The sequence below is a fragment of the Chanos chanos genome, chromosome 10 (genome assembly GCF_902362185.1).
Source record: "Chanos chanos chromosome 10, fChaCha1.1, whole genome shotgun sequence".
Lineage (NCBI taxonomy): Eukaryota > Metazoa > Chordata > Actinopteri > Gonorynchiformes > Chanidae > Chanos > Chanos chanos.
This window is the reverse complement of record NC_044504.1, coordinates 16,041,980-16,055,752: the sequence shown is the minus strand read 5'-3', so window position 1 is coordinate 16,055,752 and position 13,773 is coordinate 16,041,980. Positions and strand designations below refer to the sequence as shown.

At 40.1% G+C, this 13,773-nt stretch overlaps 1 protein-coding gene across 2 annotated transcripts; it reads left to right on the top strand.

Annotated features, from left to right (window-relative positions):
- The first annotated feature begins 4,778 nt into the window (after positions 1-4,778).
- samd8 (sterile alpha motif domain containing 8) lies at positions 4,779-12,212 on the top strand. Of its 2 annotated transcripts, none has more exons than XM_030786052.1 (6): positions 4,779-4,863; positions 7,236-7,843; positions 8,583-8,678; positions 8,951-9,068; positions 9,994-10,144; positions 10,639-12,212. In XM_030786052.1, the coding sequence occupies exons 2-6, from the start codon at positions 7,242-7,244 to the stop codon at positions 10,941-10,943; spliced, it is 1,272 nt and encodes a 423-aa protein (XP_030641912.1). In that variant the 5' UTR covers positions 4,779-4,863; positions 7,236-7,241; the 3' UTR covers positions 10,944-12,212. The 2 variants fall into 2 exon arrangements, with proteins under 2 accessions (XP_030641912.1, XP_030641911.1); XM_030786051.1 differs by lacking the exon at positions 4,779-4,863 and adding an exon at positions 6,377-6,557.
- The last annotated feature ends 1,561 nt before the right edge of the window (positions 12,213-13,773 follow it).

The following is a 13,773-nucleotide window of genomic DNA, read 5'->3' as shown; positions in this document are numbered from 1 at the left end:
ATAACTTCACAGACACATTCGGAATTTTATTGCTGTAATTTGTTTTGTGTTGGCCAAGTTGCAAAACTTCATTCCTTTTCCCTGCTTTCAGATAACTTCCAGAATGTACTTCTAGCTGAAATGGAAACCAGTGAGATCCTCAAGAAAAGGTGCCCAGCTCATGTAATGGCACCTGACCTGGCCCCGCCCAATATCAGAGTGTATTTTCAACCTCTTCATCATAATAATGATGGTTGAAATCAGACAATATCTTTTAAAGCCAATATTCCTTCTTTTTCTCTCTTTTTTCTCTTTATCATTCTCTTGCTGAAACTCATGCAAGGAAGACTACAGAGTTTACTTGCTTTGAAAGGGATGCAAGCACTGAAAGATGAAGGTGTATTTCCCATGCTCTGTTACTAGGTTACACAGCCCCCTTGTCCTCATCCACTCCACCACCAGTCAAAATGTCACTCGAAGGTTAACATAGTCATAATCATAATCACTCTGTAGTCTCTCTGAGGGCTTCTTCAACTTGTTTGCTCCATAGAAACAGTTCCCAGTTTTTTTACTCCCATATTTTTTCATTGTTGCCATAAGAGCCATGGTATGATGTGTATATATATATATATATATATATATATATATATATATATATATATATATATATGTATATGTATATGCTGCGCTCGCTGATCTACTTCCTACTGCTCTCAACTCTTTCAATGATCAGCAAAGATCTTTGAACGACTTGACGGACAGCATAAATTCTACCCTTCGTGATGTACTAGATATGGTAGCACCATTAACTATAAAAAATAGGCGTAAACACTTAACACCTTGGTTTAATAATGAAACCCGCGCGCTGAAGCAGGTGTGTAGGAAATTGGAACGAAACTGGCGGGCAACCAAACGAGAGGTTTTCCGCCTTGCATGGCACGACAGCCTGATAGATTATAAACATGCTCTCTACAAAGCCAGATCCGCGTATTACTCGAAAATAATTAATGTTAACAAAAATAACCCCAAGTTCCTATTTGATACAATATCTAAACTTACCCAGAATCGCTCCCCTCAATCTAGCAAATGATTTTGTTGAATTTTTCTCGCAATAAATAGACTTAATCCATCGTAATATTCAAATTAATTGATTAAATCAGACTGCCTGCACGCTCTCCGTTACTGCGCCTAAGATTAGTCAGGATGTGCACCCTTTAACTCAATTTAACTTTATCTCTCTAGACGCGCTGTCCAAATTGGTGCACTCTGCTAAACCAGCTTCTTGCCTCCTTGATCCCCTACCTGCTAAACTTTGCATAGAGCTTTTCTCGATTCTCGGCCCAACAATCTTAAACACTCTAAATATGTCACTTAAATCTGGTGTTGTACCCTCCTCTTTTAAAACAGCCGTGATCAGGCCTTTATTAAAAAAACGAACCTTGACCCTGAAGCCTTAAGTAATTATAGGCCGATCTCTAATCTCCTGTTTCTTTCATAAATACTTGAAAAAATTGTAGCTGCTCAGCTGATAGCCCATGTCCTCTAACAGTCTGTTTGAAATATTTCAGTCAGGCTTCAGGTGTTTTCACTCTACTGAAACCACGCTTACTAGAATAACTAATGATCTTTTATTAGCCATGGATGCTGGTGCTACTTCTATTCTTATTCTGCTTGATCTGAGTGCAGCATTTGACACGGTCGATCACACTATATTGTTTTTTTTTTAATTTATTTATGCTATATTTAGTAATTGAGATGTGAAAAACAGCGAAAATAAAAACAACAAAAAAAACATAAACCTTTCTTTGTGATTCCATAAAGGGATCTGATGATATTGGAGTCGGTAATATCATATATTATTAGTATCATAGTATTAATATCCTGCCTGGTCTGTCAAGCTGTCTTCGCTGTAGGAGAATGGAGATGTCAGCTGAGAAAACGGGAACACAAAGATTAAGACGGTTTAAAATACTACAGCCTCGTCTGAATTCTGGAAGCTTCCCTGTCACACCCCCTTCACTTCTCCCGCTGTCTCTTTCCTTTCCCCCCTCAGGTCAAACAGAGGCATGGAACGCACCTGTTGATTGCCTACAAGCGATGTCACTCACCCTGGTGCTGTTTTAAAACACTCGTACAGCCTGTTCTCCCTCTTTTCCCTGTCAGACATTGGCAATTCTGTAGCTGATTTCTGCTCTTGTACCATTAGACACTGTCTTTTTTTTTTTTAATCGATCACACTATATTGTTAAAGCGCCTGGAAAACCAAATTGGCATTAGTGGCCTGGCGCTCTCTTGGTTTAAATCTTATCTCTCTGAGAGAAAGCAGTGTGTCCACTATAATAATGTGACCTCTGAATACCGTAAGCTTAACTATGATGTTCCTCAGGCATCAGTCCTTGGCCCTCTTCTATTCTCTATTTACATGCTCCCTTTGGGTGACATTATTCATAGTTACAACATTAACTTCCATTCTTATGCTGATGATACTCAGATTTTCTTACCTATCCAGCACAATGACCGCTCTGAATTGGCTAACCTTGAGGCACGTCTTTGTGCTATTAAGGGTTGGATGTCTTCAAATTTCCTGATGCTTAACACAGGCAAGACTGAAATGCTGGTCATTGGTCCCTCTACGCATAAGCATCTTTTTAGTGATCTTACCCTAAATTTTGACAACTGCACCATCTCTCAAAACTCTTCAGCTAAAAACCTTGTGATTTTTGACTCTAGTCTCTTGCTAGTCACTCATATCAAGAACACAACCAAAACTGCATTTTATCACCTCCGTAACATTGCTAAAATTAGGCCCTTTCTAAGTATGGCTGATGCAGAAACCATTGTTCACGCATTCGTCACATCACGTCTCACCTCGATTACTACAATGTCCTTTGCTCTGGCCTGCCTGCCTCTAGTACCAATAGTCTTCAGCTGGTCCAGAATGCTGCTGCTAGAATTGTGACCAGAATGAAGAAGTTTGATCACATTACCCATGTCCTGGCTTCCCTTCATTGGCTCCCAATTCATGCAAGGGCAGATTTTAAGGTCCTCTTATTAACATATAAAATTTTACATGGGCTTGTGCCTTCCTACCTGTCTGACTTAATTACACCCTATAACCCACCTCACACCCTTCGCTCTCAAGATTCTGGACTATTAGTCTTTCCAAGAGTTGAAAAGAAGTCCGCTGCCAACCGAGCCTTTTCCTACCACTCTCCCTTCCTCTGGAATGGTTTACCTACAGAAGTTGGAGAGGCAAACTCTCTCAATACCTTTAAAATGAAGACTTATCTATTTTCTCAAACTAATGCATAATATAATTTTGATTTGACTTTGTTATAGACATGTAAAGCCCTTTGAGACTACAGATAGTGATATTGGGCTCTAAATAAACGTATTATTATTATTATTATTATTATTATTATTATTATTATTATATTTAAAGGAACAGTCAGTGCAATGCATGATAAATGAATGCCTGAAAGAGAGGCACATTTTAACATGAGCTTCTGTGTGTGTGTGTGTGTGTGTGTGTGCGTGCGTGCGTGCGTGCGTGCGTGCGTGCGTGTGTGTGTGTGTGTGCGCGCTCGTGCGTGTGTTTCTGTTCTGTTCTGTTATAAATAATATGTAGTACCAGTAAAAACGTCTGTTCCTGCTTTACCAAAATAACTTCAGTTCCTCTAGGTTGCTTGTTTTTTGTATTAGCAAATACAAAACATGTAAATAGGCTTAATTAAAACAACAACAATACAGTCTCACAGGTTTGGATTTGGAAATCAGATGAAAATGGACCCTAATGTTCGCCTAAACTTATGTGTAGTACGTGTTGGGCTGTTTTTGTGATCCTCTATAGCAAGATTTGGCGTGCACTATTACTCTGTCTTAAATAAAGCTCTTAAATTGGGACTTATCTTTTATTTATTACTCTAATCACTTTGCTCTTTGCACACTACAACATTGTATGTATCTGCATCTTATTAATCAGGACGTTATTAATCTTCAGCACTTATGCCTTCATCTGTACCTTATTTATAACCAGACCATCAGTCAGTGTCTCCACTTATCCATGCACTAGTCTTAATGCTTAATCATCTTAGCTGCTGTGTCCATGTACTCTTTTGTCATTTGTATTTTAATGTATCTGGCTGCTATGGCGATTTAATTTCCTTCTGGGGATTAATAAAGTCAACTATTTATCTATCTATCTATCTATGTATAAGGATCACAGTATGAGACTTCTTAAAAAGCTGCACTGTCAGCTCCTCCTCATTACTCCATATGCTGATGTTCACACAGACAAGCACACAATGAAACAGTAACGAAATGGTATCGCCATTTGAAGCTCTGCTCTTGTCTTTGAGCAGTCAGTTTTTCAGGGTTTGTGTCAGATTTATCATAGTGCTTTGACTGGACCCATGTAAAATGTGTAGCTATGGTTGTGTATCTGTCTGTAAAATGAGTTCTTCTTTTCTGTAAATTTGCAGGAATGTCCTTTATGAAAACACCTGAGCTATCCGATAAAAAGCTGAGACAGGAGTGAAACTGTCGGCTCATCCCTGAAAAAGCCTTAAGTTCAAATATTTGTATGCGAACAAACTAAGTTTTAACTAGAATATCAACGTTAACCGGTAGATGTCACACTCTGTTCACTGGCGTGTGACCGGTCAGTTTCTGGGCTGGGCCAAGTTAATGGGCTGGGTTTTGTGGTCCTCCCGTGCTGATGCAGTTCCTGTTTACATGGTTGCTTTGGTGTCAGGCAGCATGGTTGTGATTCATCAAGTTGATCTGGCCCTAGTCCGCAATTGCTCAACACGCAAGATATCTCAAACTCCTGTGTGAAGTTTCTCGATAAGGCCCTCCAGTTACCCACTGAAGAATACATTGAGGGTAAGTTCTGAAACGTAATGCTATTGAGATGTCTCTCGTTGGGCTCATTTTATGGGTTTTTGTCGTTATTTGTTTTGTTAGTTTGTTTATTTATCATATATATTGCTAACTGAGAGGTGTTCGCAGAACCGTATACCACGTATCAGTAAAAGTTTGTTCTGTTTTCACTCTCGTAAACCTAGCTAACGAAAGGGAGCTATCTTCTTAAGGGTTTAACTTCAGCTTCACTCCTGAAAAGAGGTCGTTCCAAATTTCTTGGATCAAGTTTCAACGTCTCACTGTGTGATCTGTGATTACACAGATATACTCACATCACTGGGACAATGGATACTGGAGCCACCACTCGGAAATAGTAGTCCGTGGTTGGCTTCGTGCCCAACATGTCCTTAATTAGCCTACAATAAGCTCTTCGACTCTTTCTAATCTTTTTAATTTCCGCGAGAGAGGAAGCAACGTTAATTTGGTCACTGATTTGTGACTGATCACAAACTGAAAGTAACAAACTTTCATCATTGCTTCGTTTTCTAAACCTGTTTTTGAGTATCATTACCATTTGAGGTCAGCGAGTTAAATGTTTGTTTGTTTTGTTTGTTTTGTTTTGAAAGTGACGTTACAATCTCACATTTTTATATGCCTCAGAAGACCTGCAGACATGACAACAGGTAAACAGGACCAATGATCCAGTGTGTTCTGTTTGAAGAGCCTGTTGATCTCATTTAGCTCTGACACAATTGACTGGGCTGTTTAGTATTGCAATAATAGTAGATTAAACAGTGGATCAGAGAGATAGACAAATTAAATGATCGCGTGCGCTCGCGTGTGTGTGTATGCGTGTATCTGTTGTGAAACGTTAATTGTACTTTGTACTAAGTGGTGATTGAATATCTGCCTGTAATCGATGTCTCTTGCCAGTGTACTGGTTTGACACCAGCATGAAAAAAATCTGCTGTTTTCAGGTTGAATGCTAAAGTTTCCCTTTCAACTTTTACGTTTCTTAGGCAGTGTTCAATAATTTCATAGGACAAATACTGAAAATATGTGTCTTTAATATGAAAATATGTGTCTTTAATATGAGCAGTGTAGCCCACTTGTTGATTTCTTAGCATTATGATGTAGTTATACCATAAACTAATGGGTGTGTTTGTGGATTTGGGTGATTTTAGCCAGGGCCGCTGATAGAGCAAATTTTCAAACCTGATGATACACCTGTCAAATGCTTCTCTACCAGAAAACCATTTTTTTCCTCTAACTCAAATTGTCTTTACTCCTCTCTTTAGTTTTTAACATCATCTCTTTTAATCATTCAGTCCATCCATCAGTCAGTCCATCCATTTATACAGCCTGAATTACTGTGTGACATTCAAAAAGATGAAAAGGGAAAGCATTGCTGATAAGTTCTTAGTCTTGTACTGTAGTGGTTAAAGGTCCAGGGGTTCTCTATTATGTACTTTAGGTCAGTGATAGCAGTGAGGACGACACAGCTTACTCAGCAAGGAGGCCTGATTAGAGACAGACCTTTGGAGCAGAGCATAGAAGGGTCGTTGGCCTGAGCTAACATAAGCCAGAGCCTTGCGTCAACAGTGACAGCTAGCCTGTCAGCATTTCAGAGAGAGAGGAAAGGACAAATAGAGTGCTGAAAACCACAGAGGTAGCAACCTAGCCACATAAAAAGATTGCCGTACACAACTGTAAACGTAAGTCTGGTCTGAGAGAGGACATTCGATTGTGGTTTCAACAGAGTATGTGTATTAACAAAGCTACTTTTGTCTCGTGTCATACCGAGAGAGTCATTCAGTGGACAGAACCTTCTCTTAAAATTCTGTGTGTGACTAACAGTGAAGTTTGTACAATGTGAGCTTGTAACCAGTTGTTTTGAAATTGACTTCTTGTAATTTCTTATCTCATAGCTTTTGTTTGGAAATGCTTTTTGGGTACACCCTCTTGTTGATTGTCACCATCAGAAACACTTTAATGTATGATTTACATGACTAACTAATGAGCAAATGATGAAAAACTATTCACCATGTTTAGGAGGAGACCGTGAGTTAGGGTGTGTGTGGCTGTGTGGTTTCTTTTTCATAAGTGAGGGGATTACAGCCTAATCTTAGTTATCCACACCACTCAGGAAGAACCTAACCCGGTTGGATCTCTCAGTAAGTGCTTTAGCAGCTGCAGCATTCGTGAAGGAGTCACGTTAGTTAGTCCTCTTTTATGTTTTGTAATCTGATTGTGTGTGTGTGTGTGTGCGTGTCTATGTGTGTATGTTTTTAAAGTAGAATAAGCCTATCCTGAAAGAGTATCCTAACTTCCTCTTTCTCTCTCTTTCTTGCTTTCTCTTTTTCTTTTGCTCTCTTTCTGTTTGTGTAACATAGACAGACATGGCTGCTCTTCCTGGAGGCAGTGTGCAGGGTTGGAGCACAAAGCAAGTAGCACGCTGGCTGAAAGAGCAGGGCTTTTGCGACTACGTGGAACTGCTCTGTACCAGGCATCGTTTGGATGGAGCCAGTCTGCTGTCTCTGACCGAGTACGACCTGCGCTCTCCTCCGCTGGAGCTCAAAGTCCTGGGTGACATCAAAAGACTGATGATTGCGCTGAGGAAGCTGCAGAGACAGAACGGAGCCCGTTCACAGGATATAGGGTCAAACCCAGGGTCCTGGTCAGGGTTAAACGGGCACATTGTGGCAGATGGAGGCCACATTACCGCCAGCGGTGGTGGGGACTGGCTGTGTAACGGGGGGGACTGCCGGCTGAGGGAGGGAGTCGGCACGGTGACAGTACTCAGGGATGAGCAGGGCCACGCATACTCAAATGGGAAGTTCAAGCATCTGGGCCGTCTGGATCCAGAATATTGGAAGACGGTGCTCAGTTTGGTCTACGTCATATCTGTGTTCGGTTTTACGTCCTTCGTAATGGTGCTGGTCCACGAGAGGGTACCGGACATGCAGACTTACCCTCCTCTGCCTGATATTTTCCTAGACAGGTTTGTAACACTAACATATCATAGGTTAAAACTTAGTATGAGTTTTAAAGGCTTTTTTTCCCCAGAGTAAAACTATACTTATAATTGCCCTGTTATTGTTTATTCTGTAAGTGAAGGGAGATTGGGCAACACGAAAGGAATGAAATTTCTTTCTTTTCTTTTTTTTTTAATTTAACATGTTGCATCAGAGGCCTTTGGCAATTACAAAATGATGAAACTGATACTGAAGCAATTTCATCATGTGTGCATACTGGAATAATAGAAAGCAATCATCATCCCGTATTTCAAACTGTACATTTCCACATATTTCATATCTCAACTGAGAACTGGTTTGGATTGGTAGAGAAGTCTGTCTATCACAAGTTGAAACTCAGCATCCAACTGGTGATTTTACCTGTTGTTTGCCTTCTTAAGGTGTTAAATTTGGCCACAAGGTATAAGTAAATACTCCCAAAAAAGTTTGTATAATAGGAAAGTTCAAGGCCTTTCAATTCTTTACCTAATGCTACTAAATCTTCCCTCTCCCCAGGCTGCAGTTAAGCTGACAGTGAAGTCAAATCAGTTTCATCCCTTTACTGTGTCATGTATGACCTCTACTTCTGCTAACTAATTACTTTTACAATTGAATGAGCTATCCTCATTGAAAAGACTTCACAACAAACCACATATTTTTGTCCCCTCTGTAAATATGATGATGTTTTCCGTTGTGTATAATGCAGTGTTTTCTCCTTGTTTACAGTGTACCCAGAATTCCCTGGGCATTTGCCATGGCAGAAGCGTGTGGTTTGGTCCTGTGTTATATCCTGCTACTGGTACTGCTTCTACACAAACACAGGTGCACACATTAAAACAGTATAGACATTTACAAGTAATACAGACCTCTTAACCACTAATGTGTAAATACAACTGTCTCTAAGCTAGTTTGACTAACTTTGCCTGTGTGTTGTGTGTGTGTGTGTGTGTGTGTGTGTGTGTGTGTGTGTGTGTGTGTGTGTGTGTGTGTGTGCGTGCGCGCGCCGCATATGTGTGTGTGCATGTCTGTGTGTGTGTGTGTGTGTGTGTGTGTGCTTGCTTGTGTCTGTGTGCATGCGTGTGTGTGTTGCTCAGGTCCATTCTCTTCCGTAGACTATGCAGTCTGATGGGGACAGTATTCTTGTTACGTTGTGTCACTATGTTTGTCACCTCTCTGTCTGTGCCAGGTCAGCACCTCCAGTGCTCGGGGAAGGTGAGTCACACTGGTACACACACAAGCTCGTACACGCAAACAGCAGTAGGCCACAGTCAGCTCTGGATAAAGCTCTGCTGACACTTAGTATTGACTGGCTCTGTAGGCTTTTCATTAGATAAAAGAAAACATGTCCTGTACAATCCTGATGCAAGTCTTTTTTCCCCCTGTAATTATGAGGAGCTTCACTGTCTTCCATGTGCAAAGTGAGGTAAACTAGTCATATTACCCAACATAAAATTCTATACCTTGTTAGGTCAGCCCAGTGAAACTTTTCATACACAGCATAGAAATATTTTCATAGCCTATAATTATTTACAAAACCAGGGTGGTTTTATATGTAACGCCCACTATAAACCATGTTGAGACTCTGGGAAATGACTTTTTTCAATAACACTGTTTTTAATTATATTAACGGGGCCTATGAAATGGATGTATATTGCAATGTACTAATGGGTGTGCTAATGTGATGATAAGGGCTTAGGACATCTAATCAGGGATCACTAGCTCCAGTGCCAACAAAACAGATAAAGGTTCAGATTCTCAGGTATCCACAGGTTACAGTAAGGCCACAACAACAAAGAGAACATAGTGACGTCAAAACAAATCCTGCTTCAGTAATTGCGTCAGATCTGGATGTTTCTTAGGTTTCGTTTCGACCTCTCCGGTAGAAAGTTCAAAAGATGCATCTGTCTGTTATATGTAAATGTGTTATATTCACTCATACATATTTGTCAGTCAAAAATGTTGTCCACTCAGTAAAACTAATGTTAAACATATATGCCTGCATACCATATCCAGTGTACAGACTGTACAGTTTATGAATTGTGCTCAGTTGTGAAAGCCATTATAAGGGCCTCTATTGTATTTGAGAAAACAGACTAAGATATATCAATGATGTGGGTGGTTGTTTGACTGTGTGCAGATGTATGGGGATACCTGGGTGAAGTTGAAGAGGGCCCTTGAGATCTGGAGTGGTTTTGGAATGAGTCTAACTGGAGTGCACACCTGTGGAGACTACATGTTCAGTGGACACACTGTGGTTCTGACCATGCTCAACTTTTTTGTCACTGAGTGTGGGTGTGAAACATGAGTTTGTTTTTGTTTTTGTTGTTGTTTGTGTATGTCTGTGCTTTTTGGATTTTTATGGCCTCAAATGGTCCAAATCTCCCCCTGGGGACATAAATATCTAACAGTGGGAACCTAGTAGGGACAATTTGTCAGTCTAGTGATATTGCTAATAAAATATTATGTTATTGTTGTAAATAAAATTTAGTTGTTTATGGTTAGGATATTCAACTTTAGTAAAAATAAAATAGAAGTTATTTGGAAGTTCCCAGAAGAATATAAAGGGAAATTGAGTGTGAGTGTGTGTGTGTGTGTAGACAGTTGTTGCATGGTTCAGTTTTTGCTTTTATTCAAAGTTCCTTAACTTTTATTTACACAGTAAAATACAGTCTACCATAATCACCTTTTATCTGAGGCATAATCAGCTACACAAACAGAAAAGGTGCATTTTTCCAGTAGCATAGTGTGCTTTATGCTGACAGTGATGTGTGTCCTTTTGTAGATACTCCTCGGAACTGGAACATTATCCACACCATGTCGTGGGTTCTCAACCTGTTCGGCATTTTCTTCATCCTGGCTGCTCATGAACATTATTCCATCGACGTCTTCATTGCCTTCTACATCACGACCAGACTGTTCCTGTACTACCACACGTTGGCAAACACGCGGGCATACCAGCACAGTCGACGGGCACGCATCTGGTTTCCACTCTTCTCCTTCTTCGAGTGTAACGTTAATGGGACTGTGCCTAATGAATACTGCTGGCCTCTCTCCCAACCTGCCTTCATGAAGAATCTCATCGGCTAGATCTAGCAATGGAGGACCTTGGCGTACAGATGAATCTGTGTGTGTGTGTGTGTGTGCGTGTGTGTGTGTGAATTTTCTGTCAGTATTTCTCCCTTATTTATATCCCCCTGGGCACTCTGGAGTACTAAGGAGATTTATTTATTTATTTATTTATTTAGAAAGGGTTGAAGGATTCTTACCTTTGGGCGATTTGCCATATCTTGGTGAGGTAATGTCACCTCTGATTTCAGGCCTTTCACATCAAGGACCTGCCTTGCCCTTTTTCATCACAAAAAAAGTGCCAAACAGTGCCCCATTTAAGGGTCTTTTGAAGTCTTTTTTTTATTATTTAATGTCCTCTTTGTTGGGTTCACATTGAATCAAGCAGATCTCAGTTCTTTTAGCATTGAACCTTGCTAGCATTAGTATCATTTGGTACTGCTGACAGTCCATTCCATTAACATGCAACTGTTCAAATTTTCATCTGCACTAAAATTAAACTGCAATAGCATTTCATTACAACATATCAGTTCACACACAACCACTTCGAGCATTCAGCTGCTATTTATCTATGAACTTAGCATCCAACTCTGCAGAAACTAAGCTCTACGAATATTAGCTACATCAGCACTTGCGCTGAGTTACACAACCAGCTAACGTTCAGCTAAATGAACATTTTGCTATGCTGACACACAACCAAATGCCCTTTTTATTTTGCCAAAGTTACAGTAAGTGATTGAAGTAAGTGAGTTACCCATTTTGGCAGAGGAGTCAAATGAGAAGCAGTTTGACTGCACAGAGAAAATAGACTTTGGCTGACACTTGGTCTGATTATTACAAAAATCTTTTATTTGAGAGTTTCAGTGAAATGGATATTTCAGCAGTATCAGAGGTAACTTTTGTGACCTGTTGGACCTTTTTAGTGGACTTTGGTTAGATGAATTTTAAAATTCAACAAGCATGTTCCATTTCTCTGTTGCACAGCATTCTGCTCTTCTGCTTTCTTTACCATGTAAAACTAACGTCATTATATTGTAGTTCAGCCAGGCCAATTCAGTTGTGTTCCCTGTTGTTCTGAAGCTAATTTGCATAAAATAAACATAGATCTGGCTACACTGAGAGGGAGGAGAATGTTGGCAAAGAGCCATTATATCCATCAGTATTTGTTTGGCATGTGTAACCAGTGGAAAACAAAATCTACAGTGTTAGGTATCAAATTTGTTCGGGAAAAAATGGAAGAAAAGAACGAATTGTTAAATGTATTAATTTAACTGCATTGCAGTGTGTGTGTGTGTGTGTGTGTGTTTGTGTTTGCGCGCGCATGTGTGTGCATGCGTGCGTGTGTGTGTGTGTGTGTGTGTGTGATTGCGCGTGTGTGTGCGCTCGCGCGCTCTTGTTTACATAAAGCACAATTTTATGATGGGAAACATTTACATTGGTACTAAAGCCTCTAGGCCTTTGAACCATAGCTCACTCATAATTTGATGGTGTGTAATAAGTATCAAAATTAATATTTATTTTATACAAGAATATTGTTTACCAGTCCAGAGAAACCTTTTTGTCTTGCTCATAAAGACTAATAAAAGTTTACACGGGGCTCCTCTCTATATGCGTTGATAACTGTCAACTGATTACAAGTAATAAGTCATGGATTAATAAGTCAGTCTTCTCCAGTGGTTATCAGCTCCAGTCCAACACCCCCCCCCCCCTCCCCACCCCCAACCCCTCCCTACAATATTTTTTTTAACCCCTCAACGGTCATAGCAGTTTTTCAGGCCAACACTAGCACATCTGAGTTGATCTGAAAGGTTATTCAGAGAAAAACACATCACCAGAATTCTTAACAATAAAATGTCGGGTCATTTTCTCTCGTGAAATGTATAAAAACAGGCAAAAGGAAAGGAATAAGCAAACCAGTAAAAAATAAAACTGGCACGAGAGTGAACGCAAAGCCACAGCACACCTTCCTCTTCCAGTCTTCTCTGTGAATAAAGCATTCCCCATACTTTTACATCTACAAAGCACTCCATGAGCAGAAACTGGATTACTGCTGTAAAAATGGCAACTTCCCTTCTCATTAAATTGATCTCACTCACATTATTCCCTTTGTTTTGTAGCTGGGACAGACAGACATCATTTTTCAGAGGAGTTCTGATGTGGTTCTTCACTTCTTTTAGAACCCCTAGGCTGTAACACATCACTGCTGTGGAGATCATATTCTATCAGGGGCTTATACTCTTGAGTTCTTTGGTTTCAAAGTTCAAATAATGATAAATGACAACTCAAAGGCATGTAGGTAAGAAAAGGACAAAGTCGCTGTTTCAAAGTCCAGATCTGCATAAAGCTGAAGTTTACAAATACAAAATGACTCTGGTATCATACATCAAATGATACTTCTACGACATCAGCAGAAAAAAGAAGAGTTGATCTCCGCAGTAAATGCTGCAAAAATACCTTTAATTATATTTAACAGAAATTCCCAATAGATTCGATTTCGCCTGATTAGAAAAAGGAAAATGGAATTCAAATTAGACTATAAATAAGATGGCGAAGAGTCAGTAGGATATTTTCTGCATGGTGCCTCAAACTGTGTGTCCTTGTATTCGTTACAACAATTAGCTATTATTTGCTGCGGGAAATTTCGATTGACTCGAATTCACACAAGACTTGAGGTATACAGTGGCGCAGCGGACAAGACGTTAGCTCACCAGCGTAGAGACCGGGATTGCATTGTGTTGGCGGTACCTGTATTAGATTAGGCACCCCCGGAAAACTTCTTTGCCGTATGGTGAAAATGAACGGTTGGTGACTGTACCGGAGGAGACCTGTGGTAGTGTACAACCTCCTCGGC